Here is a 20,399-nt window from a genome sequence, read left to right as displayed (position 1 = left end):
GATCATTCCTCATTGCTACTTGATGCTAATGGTTCGAGGCTACATTAGCTGCTACAAAAGGTGCAGCTGCTGAGGAGTTTCTGCAGTCAAAAATTCAAAAGGGATTTTAGTTTGTTGAACAGTCTTAAGCTTCATTTTCCAGCTATTTTATTTCAAAATCCTGTAAAAGATTTACTGTATTGACATCTCCCTTTTGGATAGAAGAATCACAGCTTTGTTTCTCTCCAACAATAAAATTAAAGCAATCTCCAAGTATGTTTTTACTTAAAGTCCTTGTTTACATGCGGCGCTGCTGGAGCAGCACATCGACATTTCTTAGCTTTGTGCTACAAATTCAAAATGTCACACATTAACACTGATCAAAGCTCACTTTCTCCTAACAAAATAATATTGCACGTAACATCCTTACACACCAGCCACCATTATTCTCACGCATATATATATATATATATATATATACTGACGTTGCCTTTTGCATTCACACAGATGTACTTTATCCTCATACAGAAACATCAGTAAGAAAGTCATCTTAAAAAAACACGGGGCTAGAAATTACACTAATTTTCAAAAGGAAATATTCTACACTATACTTGTACAAATCTTTTTTTTTCTTTTTTCCTTTTCAAGTGCTATACAGCGAGAAGAAAGTTATTTAAAGTAAAATGCCAGCGGGCTACTGCTCGTCCTCATTTTCCTGTCCTGAACCTTCGGAGCGATCGCCTTCTAGTCGATCTGCAGGAGGGCAAAAAAGGTGAGTGTTCAGTGTCCGTCCTGCCCGTCTTTCCACAGGCACCAACGTTCAAACCAATGGTGTACCTGATCTGATGTGATTAAGGGAGGCCAGCATTCGGAGCATGAACGAGGCCGGGACTGTGATTGTGTTCCTGGTTTCCTCGAGCATCAGCTCGTTCCGAGTTATTACCTTGAAAGGAAAGATGGCGAAGACGAAGAGCGAGTGTGATGGAAGTTGAAATCGACTTAAAGGGAAAACCGTTCTGACTGAAACATCAATGTCATTTTTTCCATTGGCCCCTGTGCTTAAGACGTCTGCTATTTGAAAATATAATATAACCTAAACGGGTTTGACTGTTTAAGTACACTAGTTAGCATATTGCTACGTCATTCAGGACCAGTCAAAAGTTTGGACACGCTTTCTTATTCAATGGAGGAGAAAGTGTCCAAAATTTTGATTGGTACTTCATGCCCACTACCAAACATTAATTCTGTGCAAAAGAGTAGAAATGTGTTACATCTTGCCCAGAGAGGTGGGTTTGTTCGGGGGAGGATAGTTCAGTTATCTTTTTTGTGGTGGGAAAATCAATAAAAAATTAAGCTGTTTTACTACTATTTACACTTCAAGTTAAATACCCAAAGAAGGAGATTGTTTAAGAACAGCTACAAATACTCTTACAGAAGAACCCATCAGTTATCTTTTTGGGGGGGAATCAATAGAAAAGTAAACCGTTCCTTCCTTAACAGACACATCCATTGTGTCGGTTATGTGAAACGCACACATTTTAATCAATTAACCGATCAGTCCACTGTCGTACCTCATTGGCCAGGACTCTGTTGAACGATGCCGACTGTTCCAGTGGCGACCAAATCTTGATATCGTAGTCAATCCCTGAAGATGCCAGAACTGAAAAAGACCACAAGAATAAACATTACTATACTCCGTAAAATCGTCTGATCACCTGAGGCGGAGAGGGGCGGGGTCAGACGAGACGACTCACTGGGGTCGTATGGGTGCGGCTGCAGGCAGTTCACCACGTGGTTGTCGGCTTCCAGCAGCATGAGGTGCTCCGCTGTGTGTCTGTCCCAGACAAAGATGTGGCCGCAGTCTGAGCCGCTCATTACAAAGTTGTTGCCCCAAAAACAGGACTCCTTTATCTGCACAAAAGACACCGTTAAAAGAAACCGCCCCTCATTTTGTGCTAAGCTGTCGGCCTCCCAGGTTCATAGTGAACACACAGAGTGGGATCAATTCAACCTATTAGATAAAGCACGTATTTCAAGAGGTCTCTACAGTATATGAGATGGAGGTGTACCATTGTCCTGGAGTTGCGGTGGCCTTTGTACACCATCTTCACTGAGGGTCTCCTGATATTCTGCGTCTCGCTCTCCTCCATCTCCCTTCGTTCTTTCCTCCTGCGAAACAGCTCCTGGATCCGAGCGGCGGCTGAGCGTCTGTAAAACAAAAACCAAAACCATACATGAGATCATAAAGTAAGCAAACAAAAGAAGAAGAAAAAAACAAAAGAATCACAAACCCATGCTGCCTCTGATGCTGATGAACTCATGCTTTGAATCTTGAGTGAAATTTGTGGCGATAAAAATCCATTCAACCAAATGACAAACTCCAAGCTGAAAAGCGGCCACTTAAAGGCAAATTAAATCATAACTGAATCAAGCTCCTTATATTGTTGTTTGTGCAAAGTCTTGTGCACTAACAACGGTGGCGTCACTAAGTGGAATCAACACTGTGCACGTAGAACACTAGTCGGAAAGAAAAAATAATCTGCCACCTCCAGATCAAAAATCTATTTGTCCGACTATTTTCCTTCATGCACACTTTCTTCGATCATTCATCTCTCCAGTACAACATCTTCAAAATGCGGCCGTTCTGCTGCTGCTCCGCTCTCCGCTGAGTCAGACATCACATGCACGTCACTCTCACGCTGCCGTCAGCCGTGTGTGTGTGTGTGTGTTAGTTCTTTGTGAGTGAAATGACCAAAGCAACGAAACGCTTTTCTTTATCACGTTATGCTGTAGAGTTGCAATGCTCTGCTGCATGGCACACACCTGGGAGGTTAGATGGTTTTAGTGCAAACACTTTACCTGATCATCCTATCTCCTACTGCAGATCCTCTGGAATTTAATCTATATTTGTAGTAAAACAGTCAACGGGAAGGCATCACAAAGGAATCAAAATATCCTCCCGTTAAAAGTGACAAACAATCACAGATTTAATTAACCTGCATTCAAATAAATTAGGGTGTTTCTGCTGCTTGCAGCGGGTGAGCTGAAAGGGGAGCGGTCTGGCGTACCTCTGTCCCTGACCTCTGAACCTCGTGGACGGGATGAGGATGGGATCGTCGTCGCTGTCGTCGGAGTCCTGGTGGCCCCGTGCGGGCTGACTCTGGCCCTCCTCCTCCTCCCCCCCCCTCGGCTCCGCTCTCCTGCAGCCTCCCGACGCGTCCTCGCTGCCCTCCGGCTGGCTCCTTTCCGCCGGCGGTGGCGGGGCCACGGCGCCCCCCCGAGAGGAGCCCGCCGCCGAGCTGCCCAGGGCCCCCGAGCAGGAGGCGCTGCAGGGCGCCTCCGTGGAGGCGGCCTGGACGCTCTGCTGCCCCGAGGACGCGGGCGGAGCTGAAGGGGGGAAAACACACGGCTACACGTGGGACTTGTAGGAGCGTTTGTGTGCATTTCATATTCATTTTCTTGCTGATTAAAAAGGTGAGAGAGTGCAAGTCCTGTGTTATTACAGCGTCGCTCTCCATTGTTTGCACCAATGAATTTGAAGATTTGTTGTTGTCATGATAGTGATGACGTTGTGTCTTCAGTGGAGTTTCTCCAAATCAAACATTAGGAACACAGCCATCAGCACTGGGAAAAAGCTAAAAATGCGAAACTCGCTGGCCTCTTTGACAGCATAGCTTTTCCGCAAGTGACTTTTTCTAATTTGATTTCCTGTTGTGTCAGAGCAGGTCTCCTGATGACGAAGGACTCACGTTGCTCCGACACCGAACTCTCCGCCAACAGAGTCTCTCTGCTCTGGATGGCCACGGCCTCCGATGCTTTGGGACCTCCACTCCCCATTGAGCTGGATGTGCTACTGCTCCTGTGGAGGAAGATTGAGACAGTGACTGAGAGTAACAAATATTCACCATGCTTCATGTTTGATTTATGTGGGAAAATATCAGGGACCATAGTTTACTAAATGCTGCATTGAATCTAGCGACTTAGACCATAAACTTGATTTACTGTGGTAAAAAAGCAAGTGAGAAGTACGGCCCCACGTCTCATGGACTTTCATACAATCACTTATTTTTGCAAACAGAGTCGCCGCCCCCTGCTGGTTATCTGAAAGAATACACATTTATGGCGCTTGCATTGGCTTCACTTTTCAGAATCGTAGGTTGGCGCCTGCTTTGATGCCTGCTTTCTGTTTGAATTCAATTGCCTCATTATGGCCCCCACCCCACCTAATCGCCTTGCTGAAGGGGTCCATTATCACATGCTTCACGGATAAAAGGGCAACTATACAAACACTTATTTCAATCGGTCTTTTATCGCCTTGCACTCAAATCCCTCACCACTCATCGGTGAAGTCCAGCTTGATGGTGCTGGTGGTGGTCCCCTCTGAGCTGTAGTGGAGGCTGAGGACTGGCTCTGCGCCACTGGGTCGACTGGTGCCGGCCACGCTGGTGGAGGTGGTGGGTGCGCTGGTGCTGACTGGTGCAGAAACAGCTGGATCGGGACGTGAACCTGCGGCTTCTGCACACACGGGCAAAGGATTCACTGTAAATCAGTTCTGCTGGTATCTCAGCGTACATAGTCGTAATGTCGTACATAGTTTAGTATATATGTTGTTGTTGGTTGTTTGAAAGGCCCACTAGCAACATGCCGCCGTCTGCTGCAAGACTGCTTCTCACTGAGAAACCACGCAAACATGCAGCGGACATTTACAGGGCAGACAAAGGTGAACTATCGCCAGCTACAAGACACAAACTAATGCTCAGCCAATACAGAGTGTTCATTTGGAAGCTGTTGGCCTCACTGTGTGGAGACTGAGACTCGGGTCATTCCACCATGTGTAAGGCAACACCAGGTTTAACTTAACATTGTAAATCAAAATGTAACACATAGATACGTAGAATTGTTACTTATCAACATGTCAATAATATAATGTCACATTATCTCATGATGAATGTCCACTAGCAAACTAAAAAGAGATTTTGATTCCCTTGATTATTCTTATTATACACTTACTCTGGATAGATGATGGGAAAGTAAAGTAGTGTATGGAGAGAAATACGAGGCATGAAAACAACACAGGACAGACTGGGCGGAGGGTTGAGAGAAAGTGTTGGGGTTTTATGAAGGAGGGTGAAGAAGAAAAGCACGTGGCAGGGAAGAACAAAGGGGAGGGGGGGGGGGGGGGGGGGGGACGCACCCTGCTGTTCATCAAGAGTCATGGATCCCAGCTGTTTGTTTACCACAGACGAGGGGGAATCTGGAACACAAATGAGACCCACTAAACATCGGACAGGGACGTCACACCTGAAGGCTCAGAGTCAAGGCGCACGAGGGGTTAAAAGCGTCGGGTTGAAATCCATCCCAAGGCCAAGCAGGAGAAGCTGTCGTTCATGCTCACTGCACGTCCTGCTGTAAGTTATTAATCCCTGCAATGTTACAATAACCATCCAGCTCACTGTGAGAACCCACAAGGGAAATGCAAACATAATAATACATTTTTATGTTTATAAACATTTTTGTTTTTGAAAAAGGTGTGTAAATAATTCAGACCTCTCGAAAATATTGTTGAAATACGTCGTATTAGTGATGACACGTGACAGCCAAACAAAAGCCTACATGTCATCAGTGCAACCCGATTATTAACATAAAGAATGCAAACAGTTAACTAATGAGTTGGTCTTGGACGTCCAATGAAGCCCGTTACATGCATGAGATGAACAAATCACTTCAGCGTAAGACTCAGAGCTTTAGTTTTACTACACGGATCAAACCATAGAGAATCAAGTCTAGAGCGGGGGTCCCCAACCCAAATGTTTTATTTGGAAAATTGACCAGATTCTCTCCTAATTACGTGCGCTCGTCCCTCTTGACATATTTCCCAAGTGTTGTTTTTCACCTTATGCAATTGTCCACTACTCGCTGCGCACGGCAAAAATATTGTCGAACATAAAAACGGTCCGTGTGGCAAAAAAGGGTTGGGGGCCGCTGGTCTAGAGAGCCGATCAGTCTTTCTCTTTTTTTTTTTTTTTAAATGGGTGAACATCACATGATCCAAAGCAGAGTCTCATCCTGTTGCCACTCTGGTGAAAACTCAAGCAACAGGTGGAGCGATGAAGTGAGAGCGTTAGTGAGGGAGGGGCTGAGCAAACAGTGGAGAGGCGACACAGCGACGCCTACAGAGGTTAATCAGTACAAGGTGCATCATGGGGGGGAATGGAAAGAGGATCACCGAGAGATTAGTGGTCAGTTTTATCAAAGCCGGGTCTTTCTGCAGCCCAACTGTCTCTAGAAACACCACATGTCCGCCTGTCCTGCATAGGAGGGGCAGCTCGGAGGGGAGGGTAACCTGTGAGGGGTTGCGTCTCAGCGGCAGTAGTGGCAGCTCCCTGTGACTGCCTCTCAGTGGCTGCAGGAGAGGAGGAGGAGGAAGAAGGAGGAGAAGAGCGGGCGGCGCGCTGACCCTGTCCCGGGGGGTCGGCCAGCCGCAGCAGCCTCTGCAAACGCCTACACACTAAACTTATGGGCAGCCGATGAGGACCGTACTCTGACAGAGAGGCAGAGGAGGAGAGGCAGAGGGAATGCACGATTAGAGGAATGATGGGGGGGGGGGCGGAAAGTCAGGTAAATAAAAGTCAAGTAAATAAAGAAAGAGGGGAAGAGGACAACAGGATGCTGCAGAACAGAAAGTGACGTGAGGCTGCTGCTTGAGTGGAGTGGCTCCGACACACACACACACACAGCTGATATAAGGACGCCTACTCACTGGACTGAGGAGTAAGTCAACAGCTGGGACAGTTGTGTGCATGGTTTTCTCACCGGAGAGCGCGGGTTCTGAGGTCGACGTAGGTGCAGGCGCGGAGGTCACAGGCGCGGAGGTCACGGGCGCGGAGGTCACGGGCGCGGAGGTCACGGGCGCGGAGGTCACGGGCGCAGCGGCCTGACCACTCTGCTCCGAGTCAGGCGAGGAGGCGAGGGGGGAGGAGGAAGGAGCCGAGTTCTCCACTGAAGAAGAGCTGGAAGGAGGAACTGCTGTGACCGTTGACGACGACCCTGAGGACGAAGAGGAGGCGGATTCACGGACGGCGGCGGCGGTGGCGTCAGGAGCGGCTGGTATCGACCCCACGGGCCTCTCGGGGACGCTGGAGCCGGTGGCGGCGGCAGCTGGAGTAGTCGACGCTCCTTCAGGACCGATGGCTATTCCGTAAACAAGAGAATAAATAGACAGTCAACAATCTTCAGGATGAACTGATATTATGTAATATAAAATCTACATGAAATTATTTAAAATATTGAACTATTGATACATACAAGTAGTTCAGGTAAAACACCTAGTGCTTGGCATTATCCATCTATCGATCCACCTCACTGTAAATGTGACAGTTATAGTAACAAGACAGTGGAAAAGCCTTTTCTGTAACAACTAACGCTAGCTTACAGCACAGTTAAAATAATAACCCCAAACTGTCTTCAATAAGTAAATATCAGTAATTAAACAGCAGTACTTAGATATATATATTTTTTAAGAGAATTGGAAGATGTCCGCTTAATACTTATTTTTATTTATTTGAGTAAAAATCTAAACTTTTTGTGTCCGAGCCCCGTTCAATGTCTCACCTCTGGGTCGCGTCTGAGGCCGAGTTCCTCTGCTGCTCTGAGCCTCGCTGGCCTCCTCGAACCAGCGGGACAACATGTCCGACATCCTCTGCATCAGAGACACGTTGGGGCTCTGCTCACCTGCAGCACAGACACAAGTGATCACGGGTGCACACAAACATGACAGCGATGTCATAACGCAACTCTCATGAAAAGAAATGGGACGGTAGATTCAGTGGATCAGATTCATGTTTTGCAATTTGGACAATTCTGATAATTGTGATGATAATTGATTCAATTAAAAGGTTGCATTGTTCAATAAAAGCTTTCATGAGAACGGAAACTATTTTTCTGCTGTGATTTTGCTGCCTTGCAGGAACCGTAATTTCGTAATCACTTTATTTGTTATGAATAGGGATCGAGGAATGAATCTAAATGGCATAAATAATGCGTGGCTAACACATTCATAACAAGTGGGCGGGCGTCTCGGAGGTCCGATCCGTAGCTACAGACCTCAGCTCTGAACCCAACGAGCGGGAGCACATGCGCGTCGCCTGCCGTGCAGACGGCTGTGATCTTACCGTCCCTCTCCCTCTCGCTCTCTGGGCGAGCTCGGGGTCCAGTGTCAGACCAGTCACCTCGTAGACGCAGACGCTTCACCGGAGGCTGCCTCAGCTGTGGAAACACACACACACACACACACAGAGAAAGATTAGCAGTTTGTCAGTCAAAGCATGGTCAAAAATAGCTCCGCTGCCAAAGCAAAACACTGCTCGTCTCTGTCAGTGTCCTCTTTAGAGTGCCCCCCCTCCCCCCCACCTCCCCCCTCTCTGGCTGCACAACTGAGGTTGCCTCCACTTTCCAGTCCCCTGGCTCTCTTTACAGGGCAACAGGCCGAGAGCCAGAAATAGTGCACTAAGAGCCCCTTTTTTCTAAGGCTATCAACTGCTTCACTCCGGAAACGTCCTCGGGTGTGATTGTGGGCTGGAGGTGGTGACAAACAGAGAGAGAGAGAGAGAGAGAGAGAGAGAGAGAGCGTAGAATAACACATCAGAGAGCAACATACTTGAAATGAATCAGCTTACAGGTGGAGGGAAAGGCCGGGGGTGGAGGGGTGGAGGGGTGGGGTATGGGGGGAGGGGACTTTCCCTTGGCTGTCCCCTCCGCCTCAACCCAAACTATTTTGGAGGGTAGCTGCCTGCGTCGGTGGCTGTATTTGGAAAGGAATGTGTGTGTCGGTTGCATCTCGACGCAGCTGAGCGAGGCTCTCAAGCACCGGCACCGTGAGACGCACGCAAAGAGCAAGAAGAAAAAGACTAGATGCTCACACTACCAGATAAGATGACACATTTAATACTTTTTAACAGTATTTTTAAAGTAGAACCCATTGAGCCTTTTCACTGTCTTGCATTCGCTCATCAGCACGACAGCTGAGGTGACGGGAATGTCACCAGTTGAGAGTCAGAGGACCACGGAAAATGTATTACACCAATGTCTGAATCGAGTTTCATGGCATGACCCCCCCCCCTGCTTTCATGTTGGCTGCTCACCTCCTCCCTCCTCTCCTCCGACGGGCCCTTCAGCTCTCGGGCCTGGTCATCTTTGGGATCGAACAGGTAGATGTAATCGGAGGAGTAGCTGACCAGCACCTCCTGACCGTCCTCGCTGTAGCAGAGAGAGGTCACGCGACACGACTTGTTGGACAGGTGAGCGGGAACAAACCTCACGCACATGCCCGTCGTCCCCCGGCCCATGTAGTTACCTGCGGACGAAAAAAAAAGAAAAGAGAATCGCCGGATGGCTGATGGATGAGTTTCAAGAAAATATTCTGCTGGATTGCTTTTGTATGGTCTGTTAAGTGAAGAGAGGTTACAAATAATTTAATTTGTATCAATTTGACATCCCCAATAACATAAAATTACATTTACAATGGCATGGAATAGAAAAATACCAAAAAAAAGAACTAAATGTATTTTTTATTATCTTATTTTGTTATCTAAAAGGACCTTTTCTATACAGATAAACCCTTTCTAAACTATTGTTTATCTAATCATTACTTTTTCTCAACAGCTGCGTAGAAAAAAAACATTGTGTACAAAAGGCTGCTCAATAAACAATTTTTCTAATGAATTCAAGAAGTCTGGAGCTTTTCAGAAATATTTATGTAAAGATCTAACTAAAAACCAAGAGAGGAGCCACTCCAACCGGCTTCCTTCCCTCCATCCATCCATGGCACACGTTGTCCTAAAGTGATGCAAGTCCAAACCCCCCTCAGGCGAGCGGGTGGTGTTTACCTGTGGCTCTGGTGCCCAGCATGCGCCTGTCGTAGATCCGCACCGAGCTGTCGGAGCAGCCGACGGCCAGGTAGTACGGCACCAGAGGGGAGATGGATATGGAGGTCGCTGCCCGCCGACAGTTTATCAGAATGTCCTGGAGTCAAGAGAAAGAAACAAGCCAAATTATGGACGGACGCTAATGTGACAAGCAACACCGGTGGCGTTTTGAATGAAATAATTATTTACAGGTAAACAGAAAAATAGGGCCGCCAAAGGTCAACAATAAAAAGAAGAAAAATATTTCCGCTCCATTTGATATTTTCCAGTTGTGGATTTTGACTTGAAAATATGCAAAGGCTTGTGGGGTAATTAAGAGCGAGGCGACACGGGAGGGCTGAGGTCCCAGGCAATGATCCCCAGCGGGGAATACGAGATGCAACGCAATCTACAGGGCAGCGCTTGTCTCGCACGCACACAGGCACACGCTGGCCTGAAGCCAAGCAAACTGTTTATCTGCATGACCTTACATAGTGTAGAATGCATATAAATATGCATTAATAATATTATTCATCTTCTTTAAAACACACACGTGATGTATTAAACATTCTACAAAACAAAAAATAAATAAAAGAATAAAAAAGTAAAATAAAAAGAGAGATGACCAAATAACCAGCGTCACCGTACATCTTTGCAGTCTTCTTTAGTGCAGCTGGTCTTCGTGCGGAGGTCGAACCACCGCACCGTGCCGTCCTCCCCGCACGACAGAAACGTGTAGGGGTCATTTGGTACCGTCATAATCTGACGGAAGAAAAACAGCGGCCCGGGTTAGGAGACGGAACCAGTGAGGCAGAAAGGCGTGTGCGCCGCGCGTCCCTCTCGCCCGGTACCTCGTAGGCCGTTCCGTAGTGGCAGGTGAACTGACACTGCCGGTTGTGCTCGGGACTCTTCTCCGTGTTGGTGTAGTAGATGATGCCGTCTCCGGAGCAGGACACGATCTCCTGATCGTTAGTGTGGGGCATGAACTTGGCGCTGAAGATGTTCGCCCGATGGCCCGAGCGGATGGACTTCTTGACCTGGAGGGAGAGAAAATGAAAAACGGTCACATGTTCTCAGGTCCCAAACACACAGAGCGCCACCGCTTCGAGAAGGGACTTGAATCGCTGATAGCAAAGACAAGTCGCTATGAGACGTTGTAGGTACATAGAAAATACTTTTGTGCTTCTTCATCTATGATACCTTTTTGTTGTACGGGTTGGAGATGACCAAAAAGGTGTCGTCTGAACCCGACAGGAGATATTCACCCGTGTCGTTCCAGGATATCGTGTTGACCTGAGGGGAGAGTTAATACATCTGATTATGCAAAGATACAGATGTTAACTTTGCAATTGACATAGTGACAAAGGGATGAGTTGATTCATTGTTTTGAAGAGAAAAAAAATGGTTAGAAAAGGGTCCCTTTGCCTCTGGGATAATGCGACCAGAGGATCAATGACACTAGACAGCGGTTTGTTCACCAGCTGGAAAACTGACTGAAATAACCGCAGAATCCTGTTCACACGTTTCATTTATCAGCGATTCATCCGTGGATCCAAAGCGGAGCACAAGAGCTTCCGCTGTCGATCTGTGGGTCGATATTTCATTCACACCCGCTTGTCGCAGCTTCAGAGTTTAGTCCTCCAGACTCACCCTGCTGCAATCAGGGAAATTACACCGCCTGCACGCCCCTTTACCACATCCGGCCCACCCGACACAGGGCTCCATCTCAAAACGATCTAAACGCAGGGGGTGACTTTTCCTGTTTTTATTCATGTATGTATCTATAGATATCAGTATCTATCTGCAGTAACAGTTCCAACGAAAGTCCCATTTACACGTTATCGTTTTATAATAGCAAATATATCTCTACACTAAAAGGACAGCTGACATATTCATAACATACAAGTAAAAAAAAAAAAGTGTTGTTGTGGCGCCGCGTCAGGACTGACGTCCGGGCCGACAGTGTGACAGGACGTGTGACTGTCGTGGCAGCGTCGGGTTTCTCAGAGGTATTAACCACCTGGCCCGGAGTCAAAGAACTGCTCTCAGTCACAAACTCAGGCCTCACTCACGGACCGAGGGGAACACATGAAGAGGTCTTTCTTTTCAAGGTGAAACAAAGATTTATGTTCTATTGAAAACAAATGGAGAAAAAAAGAGAACGAATCAGGGGCACTTACGCAGCCATCGTGTACATTCAGCGTCCCTTCAAGTTTAAGTCTTTGAACAAATTCTCTTCTGCCTGTAAAAAGAGAAAGAGCACAACTGTAAAACAAAGACAAGTTCACAGGATTTATTTATTATGTTATTGAACACCAGCTCCATCGATCATCTGTGCATCCATCTTCACTCTAGTTACATGCAACCGAAGCTTTGTAAACTGGTTTAAAATATGTGAATGTATTATTTGAATGTATTATTCGTGCAGAAAAAGCCTTCCCTGCACCAACTGGTAAAACCGTATAAATGGCAGGAGTAGTGTGATGATGCTGATGGTTTCTTTTCCAGCGTTAACTCAAACAATAAGTAGTTTGTCTTCACAGTGGAGTGATTTGTCACATATTAAAGTCCCAATTCTCAGAGTCCTTTGCTGCAAACCGTTGGAACTCATCATGAGCAAGTTATTTTGTGATACTTCTCACCACATGTGAGACGCCGACTCTAAACAGCTTCCGTCTCGTCGTTCACATTGTTAAAGAGACAATGCAGAGTTCTTAAGGACGCTCAGCCTCCAGACTCCAGTAAAAACCTACGAGTGCGCCGTTGACACAATTCTCCCACAATGCAACGCACAACGCTAAACAGAGGAGGTGTTCTTGGCTGACAAAAATGACAAAATGCTTGTACGTGAAACAGAGAAACCACAACAACAGCTTCATCTAGCTGCTCTTTGTTTAAAGTTATGATTGTGCACTTAATGTTTTATATTTATTATCAATATTATCTAGATAAATACGTCTCTTTGTCAGTGTTTGGCTTTATTTTTTTTAAAAGAGGATGGCAAATCTCATTTACTAACAAAGAGATACAAAACATAAATTATTACATTAAGTTATAATACAATATCACATTCTGTATTACCTTGTAATTTGCAAATACATCTTTATTGTGTGTTAATTGCACACAGTTTCAGATTGTTAAAGAGAAAATAATTAAAGTGTGTTGATTTCTTGTATTCTACCTACAAAAACAATGTACTATTCTGGTTATTACCAGACATACTGAACATAGCTGCATGCAGAACTACTGTCATGTAATAACTACTATAACTTTCCTTCGTTGTATGTGGGAAAGATGTTTTCTCTTTTGTTAAAGAAAAAAAAAGTTGTAAAAGCTACAATCTTTGACTCGCACCGACAGGTTTCATTAGTGCTGCAGGAATAAAACGAGTCTGAATTCGCAAAGGATGAGCTACAAGCTCCTCTGAAGCTCCCAGTCAAAAGGACTAATACAAATAATAATAAGGTGTGAAAATGAACAGTATCAAAATGCAAAGGTAGCAACTTCATTGAGCCAAAAAACACAGACTACAGAATATGCTTCGAGGCAATGTGCATCCAGACCTGCGCGTCAATGAATTCAGCTGTTTTATTTCTAGTTTCACGAATATTAAAATGCTTTGTCTATCTTACCCAACTTATTATTGCTTAAATCTCTCTTCAGTTCACAGACAGCCCTGTGATCCATAACCTCCCCGGAAGTGTCCTCGATGTAGACCACTGCTTGTCCCCCCCTCCCTCCTCTATTGAAGCTAAATATATCCTACAAGAGCTCTGACCCCCACATCACTGCATGTATCATCTACCCATAACACAATAACAGCTCCAACCGTATCTCCGTCAAGCTAAATGCAGCGCTGACTAAGCCTGTGTGGCACCTGCCCCACCTCCACAGGCTTACGTATGTTCAGTCAACCTCCGTCAGGTCCGATGGAGGGGCCACAATGGCCTCCTGGACCTCTCGGTTTCCCCTCCGTCCACGCACGTGCAGCCAAACACAGAACTGTGTGGATGAGGAGTGGGATCGCTGCAGGTTAACTCACACCGGTGAAGTTTGGTAGATTACTCCAAGTTTAGGGCCGGAGCAACGGCCTTCCTTTATTCCCCGTAGGCACTTTCTTTGAGGAAAAATCCAACAATCAGGCTGGCAGGGTGTTGATGCCCCGGCTTGATATCCTCAAAAATATTGCACCATTTACTGCATGTTTTACATTTTGCTTGTGCCCGTTCGCAGCTGCTCACCAAACAAAATGTTGTTGTTTCCAGAGGTTCTAATGATCACTTTGGAAAAGCGCAAAATATACTTCATAACGCATCCCCTCTTTGTGAATAGCTTACTAGAATGATCCCCACGTTTTACTACATTACATCTACAGTTCGGTTACATGGAAAGACTGGTAGGTATAGACAGACAGAGATGATGATGGAGTCTGTAGATGACAATTCACCCACAGAAATGTATTCTATGCCACAATTCTACAAAAACAATGGATCATCTGAATGAGGGAGATCAATTTTATTTTTTCCGTATGTATTACATCATAAAAAGCAGCACTATTAAGAATGATATACATAATATATATGTATAGAGAGAATAATAATCCTCATCAACATAGTGTTCAGACTCTGCTGTTGTTCAGACGCACAGAGATGTTCGCTGCTCCACAGAAGAAGAACTTAGCAGATCTCCGTTATTCGGTAGATCCGCTGTCAGTGGATCCGATTCAGCACCGCGGAGTCACCGGTGTTTATTTAGAGAAATAACAGCCGTATCCCCCCAGGTGAGGGTTAGCATCAGAGAGGGTCGTTTTGTTCTTACCCAAGTAGTTGGTCCGGATGGTGTTCGGCTCGTTGTATCCAATCAGACGTTTGTTTACATCCCAAACCAGGTTTCCAGACCAGGACATTGTGACCATATGACGGTTTGAATTAACAATAACATTGAACGCAAGCTAACGCGTTGCCGTGGATGTTGCCTTTTATTTGATCGTCGATCGGCTGTGCCATCGACGTCGGTCCCCTGCGGGTCGGGACGGCGCTAATGTTAGCCGGCTGCTACGCTCCGCGTCCGCATCGCTGGAGGTGAAAGACGCGCTGCTGTCCCCGTCCCCGCTGTCCTCGCTAGTCTACCCACACCGTCCTCCGGCTCTCTGCGCTGCTAACTGTCCGTCCTGCTAGGCTAGGCAGGTTTATTTCTTCTAGCCAGGCAGCGGTCAGCTGTGTCCAAAACAACGCGATAAACAACGTGTTTTGACTGAGAGGGAGCGCTCGTTTTTTTTTACTCAGCCGCGAAGCAGGCGGGAGGAGCGGGGACGGGGAAAGCTTGGAATGAAGGAAACGATGTGGAGTCGTGGTGGAAGAGGTGTTCAAATATTTAAATTAGTTAAAAGTGGCAATACCACATTGCGCTGCAGATTGCTGAGGCCATTTTTCCTAGAATTAGAATATTGAATGGCAGTGTGATTGATTCAACAACTTCATGTATTTCAATACATGTATTTTAAGGGTTTTATTGTTCCAAAAATAATCTTATGCCAAATAGGAAAATAATTCATACATCAAGACTGTTCAGACTGGAGGTATCAGAGTCTTCCCTAAAAAAAAACCTCAAAAATCACTTTTAAGGGTTGCATTTAAAATATAATTGAATCTCTGTTTCATATTGTAGCTCTTGTCTTTAACATAAGTAAACATGCTGGTTATACAGATAATCACCATTTAAAAGTTTGAAAGAAAACTAACAAAAAGTATATGTTGCCGAGTTAATAACCGGATTAACCTGTTCGGGGCCAAATGGAAAACACGTGTGTTGTTTTTTTGTGAAACGGAGCTGCCTTCCACATCGCAGACTGCAGCTACCTTATAAAATGGAACTATGACCTTTGAACCTCTCTCCTCTCACATCTGATACGTAGAGGATTGTGTGTAAATAGCTGGCAACAGAGGACAGACGTCTTTCAGGAGTACAGTTGCAACATTTTGTTGTGTATACAATGCCAATCTAGACAATGTAAAGTTTTGATCAACTATGTAATATAAAACATAAGCAACAATGTGACATTTGGAGCATAACATTCGAACTATAGTATAGTAAGGTGGTAGAGCATCTTTAAAAACAGCTCTCTCGTGGTTATGATGTTAAGAAATATATGTTTATATTTTTCTCAATAAAGTTGGTGAATCGCTGTCATTCATTGGGACACGCCGGGCAAAAAAATAAACACTCATTTTCGAACCAATCATTTTGGGGTTGGGACCAGGGCGACCAATCAGAACAGGTGGCCCGTCTAACCCCGCCCCTCACACGGTAGGTTGCATCGTACGGAAAGTCACCTCGTCGCGTCGGTCAGTCAGATGCTCCTTTGAAGCTAGCAGCGCGCTGGAGATAGTGGTCCAGGTCCAAGGTCGATAGTAGGACAATAGCATCCTCGCGCGGCGTTTAACCTTCACGCGACCTGCCTTTTATTTATCTTACAACTTACGCGCATATACACGGAGGCCGACGTTAACCAAAGCCGAGCGTACAGCGTGCTAACCATTTAGCGAGCTAGCTTGAAGTTCCGCTCCGTGTCATTACTTCAACCGGGACATCAGACGTCACAGCGATGGCTGCGCTGAGAGCGAACTACCACCGGATCCTGGACAAGATCGAGCTTATGCTGCCCGCCAAGCTGAGACCTCTGTACAACCACCCGGCGGGTAATGTAGAGTTCCCCCCTCTGGGTGTCCGGGGTGTCTCTCGCGGGGCTGTTCACCGATGAGGGGTCCATCCAGCTGTTTTGGATGTGTTGGACGATCCATCCAGCTGTTACGGATGAATCTCACGCAGAGGGTCAAACGGCAGCTCCTGTTTGTCTGTTGTTGGTGGCACGACTGTTTGAAGTTGTTGTTTTTCAACGCGATCCTCAGTTTATCACAGACAGTTTGAATCACAGGCTGCTGAAAACGAAGCTGCTTTATGGGGCATTAAGTTCTGGATTTGAGGGGAGTTCAAAAGTATTGCGATTAGGAAGAAAAACGCATCTAAATGTGGTTTAATTTCGAGCGCAGTTGCCATGTTATTGTCGTCATATCAACTTGAATAACAAAAACAAAGTTTTTATCGGATCTTGTGTTCACACTTCGATGATGGTCCTATTAATTCTAATTGGACTGAAGTTACTAATAACTAAGTTAAGCATGAATTGTTTCCCAGAGGCCACATTCTGTTTTGCAGCAGCGAAGCCACAGAATATGTAAAGATAAAATAAATGTAAAAAATGAAAAAGTTACAGTTGGAGGATTTATTGTGTCTCTGCTTATTACTGATTCAAAACGTATACAATTACATTTGTAGTTTAGAGGAGAGCCCACAACTTTCTCCAGCTAAAGAATGTAAGACACCAGCCTTAAATCTGATAAATCTCACCTTCATGACGGTATATTTTGTCAACACACTTCCTATGAGGACACTGTGCAGACTGATGAATGTAGACACATTTCCCACTTAAACGCAACGCAATTCAACAGCACAACAAACAATGATACCAAGATACTAAAAAAAACAGCCGATGTCGAACACTATCACCTTCATGAAGGTGGCATTCGTTGCATGGGACTGTGTCGTAATAAACCAAATGTCTTCATTATTCTGCGAGTACAACTTAAACACACACGTTTGAACTGTTACTGATATTAAGGAGTTGCTGGCGTCACTGGGCACCTTGTGGTGGTCAAGGACAACTCTGAACAGGTAAAAAGGGGCGGCGACTGAAGTCGCCTCCCTCAGCGCCGGCTTTGCAGTGACACAAGTCCTACTTTTCAGCTCATGTTCACGACGCATCTTCATACCCCTTAGCTTTTCTTCAGTATTACAAACAGGTTCTTATACGAGGATGGTCAATTCAAGAGCAGCAGCTTTTATTTGCGTGTGTTTGGACACCGTGAGGCCTCCATGTCGCTGTTACACCGCAGCTGATTGGAGAACCAGAAACTGAAGAATTACACAAAATACGGTGGTCACATTTCATGTTTTTTTTTTTTTTTACCCTTTCTTTTCAGGTCCAAAAACCGTATTCTTCTGGGCACCGGTGTTTAAATGGGTACGTGCCTTTTGTTTGTTTTCCTGTGCAACACTGGAGGTTTTAAGAGACTTTCAGGGCTTAACCTCACACCGTTGTGTCCTTACTATCGATGCAAACGGATCCCCCAACATGCAGTGAATGAACACTGACTAACCCTCCACAGGGGCTGGTTGGAGCCGGTTTGGCTGATATGACCCGACCGGCGGAGAAGCTCAGTACCTCCCAGTCTGCAGTGCTGACGGCCACAGGTGAGATGAAATAGATTTAAAGAAATAACCTTCATGCCCCTGGAGTCTTGTTCTGTAACAAAAATGTACACGGTTTTAAAACAAAGTCGATGTCACCTGGCCGTCATTTATCTGCCTCGAGGCATTCAAGCGCTTTTGCAAACAATCTGGTCACCAGAGAGATTTGGACCGCTCTGTGCCAAAGGTCATCTGATGCATCTGCTTTTGCAATGTGTGTCTTCGAACGGATCTTATCTGTTGCTCTCTGGCCAAAACGAACAGTGTCCACACGCCGGTTCACCCTCAGTGGGCATAACCGCCGCACTTCCTGTTGTCCTTGTTCCACCAGGCCTGGTCTGGTCCAGATACTCGTTAGTCATAACCCCCAAGAACTGGAACCTGTTCTGTGTCAACTTCTTCCTCGGCATCGCGGGATCCTCCCAGCTCTACAGGATCTGGAGGTTTGTGCCTTTTTTAAAACAAAATGTTATCGCGGTCAATTCCCCGGTAGGAGTGTCCTCATTGTCTCTGATCGGTTACAATGAGCGTGTGATGAGTGAATGCATTCCTTGATCTCTGCCAGTTAATGTTTGAGTGCAGCGCCAGGGACACACGTGGTAAATGTATAACGTACAGCAGTGTTTCATCTGTACTTTTTGTTTGCGGCTTCAACCATTAACTGAACTCCGTCGGGATCTGAGTTGAAGCATTTCCCAGTTGAACTCCATAGAATAAATACTAAATAGTAAATAAATAACATTAAGGAAGTGGGGCGTTGTCCGAAAAAAGCCTCGACCTCAAGTGAGATTTGTGCGGCAGCTGTTAAGTTCAAACTGCTTATCGAGTGTGGAGTTCATCTGTACTTCTCACAGAGAAAAGGGGAAAATCATGTGACTGATCACAAAAGCCTCTGCTATTCAAAGCCCCCCTCCCACCCTCCTCTCCCCGGGCACTTTGTTCACTATTACATCTCTCTGATGTGTTCAATCTGCTCCTTTCGACAGGTACAAACAGGATCAGAAGGCAGAAGTCCAAGTGGCTGCAGAGTCCTGAGTGCTTCTCCCCCAGTGGACTGAACGGAGACGTCACACAAAGCAGCCCCTTCCCATCATCTCCACACATCGTCTCCATAACAACCATCCTTCGATCACACTTTAAGCCTGTTGGGAAGGTGCACGTCTTCTCGAGTTTCAAACCTCCTCAGGGTGTAAGAGAGAAAACAAACAGAGCCTTCGTCAACATACACTCAAGAATTATCGCCACCAACACACAAGTATTAGTTGTTTAACAACTTTTATGATTGTAAATTCTTCCATTTGTTTTATCTCGTGCACTAGTTGGGAGGTTTTTTCTTCTTCGTCCATCTTTATACTTCAGGTGTAGCAATCGGTACCTCGTGCATTGATTTCCAGAAGCGCGTAAGTCTTGGATGTGTGTTGAACGCGGAATGTTTCCAAATTAATCTTTATTTACTTATTTATAATCAGGTAACAGTTGTGGCATCTGTATCTCAATGATGATTAAATCATTTATAACCATGGAATAATTTCTTCCATTTGAAATGCTTTAATCTGTGAGTCATAATTAATCATTTGATTCATTTTTTGCTAACACTGTATAGAAAGATGCTGTTAATTTCTGATTGTGTGTCAGGAAAATGTAAACCAATGGCTTGTATTTAGCCTGTGCAGCTTTTTATTGATTTAGTCAACAAAGCAAACACTGACCTGCCAACAGCTTTCAAATTTTAGTTTTAAACATTTTAAAAATCCGTGCTTTTGAAAGTTACTAGAAATGTTTTATATTTTGTGTAGGAATAGTTCTCATTTACATGTTGCCCTGACACGTTACCAACATACTGTACCTCTTAGCAATAATTGCTGTCACTTTACAATACTCCTTTATCTGCCGACTGTTTGAACAAATGGCACTTTGATGGTCGTCAAAGATTAATAAATCCTGTTTAACACCTGCAGCTGATTCAGTTCAAGTGACTAAACTGTGGATCAGTTTAGTACTTACTTCCCCAGGCAGCACCAGAGCAGTGACATGAAACATCCACCATGGACAATTCTTGACCCACAGTCCTGAGGTGACTAAACAGCACATGAATCTTTGCACTCCTGGCTTCAACTTGTAACAGCCAGCAGGACGTATACTGCAGAGTGAAAGGGGCAAATGTTGATTGAGCTACAATAGAAAACTAAGCCATCAGTCCTCACTGCTTCA

General features: G+C 45.4%; 2 protein-coding genes across 10 annotated transcripts; one reads left to right on the top strand and one right to left on the bottom strand.

Annotated features, from left to right (window-relative positions):
- Window positions 1–110: 110 nt before the first annotated feature.
- dcaf6 (ddb1 and cul4 associated factor 6) lies at window positions 111–16,188 on the bottom strand. Of its 9 annotated transcripts, XM_078090255.1 has the most exons (22): window positions 14,700–16,188; window positions 12,062–12,123; window positions 11,082–11,174; window positions 10,733–10,918; window positions 10,530–10,643; window positions 9,864–9,999; window positions 9,120–9,331; window positions 8,151–8,244; window positions 7,591–7,710; window positions 6,897–7,170; window positions 6,793–6,866; window positions 6,323–6,520; window positions 5,174–5,233; window positions 4,314–4,494; window positions 3,729–3,838; window positions 3,048–3,366; window positions 2,839–2,880; window positions 2,049–2,187; window positions 1,734–1,890; window positions 1,551–1,639; window positions 817–922; window positions 248–732 (listed from the first exon to the last, which is right to left on the bottom strand). In XM_078090255.1, exons 1-22 carry the CDS (start codon window positions 14,794–14,796, stop codon window positions 674–676), a joined length of 2,922 nt encoding a protein of 973 aa, XP_077946381.1. In that variant the 5' UTR covers window positions 14,797–16,188; the 3' UTR covers window positions 248–673. The 9 variants fall into 9 exon arrangements, with proteins under 9 accessions (XP_077946383.1, XP_077946385.1, XP_077946384.1 ...); XM_078090254.1 differs by having other exon boundaries at window positions 6,793–7,170; XM_078090257.1 differs by lacking the exon at window positions 5,174–5,233 and having other exon boundaries at window positions 111–732; window positions 6,793–7,170.
- Window positions 16,172–20,145, top strand: mpc2b (mitochondrial pyruvate carrier 2b). Its single transcript, XM_040202335.2, has 5 exons — window positions 16,172–16,579; window positions 17,921–17,961; window positions 18,107–18,191; window positions 18,520–18,631; window positions 19,175–20,145. Exons 1-5 carry the CDS (start codon window positions 16,486–16,488, stop codon window positions 19,221–19,223), a joined length of 381 nt encoding a protein of 126 aa, XP_040058269.1. The 5' UTR covers window positions 16,172–16,485; the 3' UTR covers window positions 19,224–20,145.
- Window positions 20,146–20,399: the final 254 nt, after the last annotated feature.

This window comes from Gasterosteus aculeatus, chromosome 16 (assembly GCF_964276395.1).
Source record: "Gasterosteus aculeatus chromosome 16, fGasAcu3.hap1.1, whole genome shotgun sequence".
Lineage (NCBI taxonomy): Eukaryota > Metazoa > Chordata > Actinopteri > Perciformes > Gasterosteidae > Gasterosteus > Gasterosteus aculeatus.
This window is presented reverse-complemented; position numbering and strand designations above follow the sequence as displayed.

Bases quoted from the DNA above. Each gene is read 5' to 3' on its own strand.
- dcaf6 (XM_078090254.1), bottom strand. From the start codon at position 14,796: ATGGTCACAATGTCCTGGTCTGGAAACCTGGTTTGGGATGTAAACAAA. The intron at 7,711-8,150 runs GTAAGATCACAG...TCTGTGCTGCAG, and splicing joins GAGCGAGAGGGAGAGGGACG to GTGAGCAGAGCCCCAACGTG. The intron at 3,367-3,728 runs GTGAGTCCTTCG...TCCCCCCTTCAG, and splicing joins GAGTTCGGTGTCGGAGCAAC to CTCCGCCCGCGTCCTCGGGG.
- mpc2b (XM_040202335.2), top strand. From the start codon at position 16,486: ATGGCTGCGCTGAGAGCGAACTACCACCGGATCCTGGACAAGATCGAG. The intron at 16,580-17,920 runs GTAATGTAGAGT...CTTTCTTTTCAG, and splicing joins TCTGTACAACCACCCGGCGG to GTCCAAAAACCGTATTCTTC. The intron at 18,192-18,519 runs GTGAGATGAAAT...TTGTTCCACCAG, and splicing joins TGCAGTGCTGACGGCCACAG to GCCTGGTCTGGTCCAGATAC.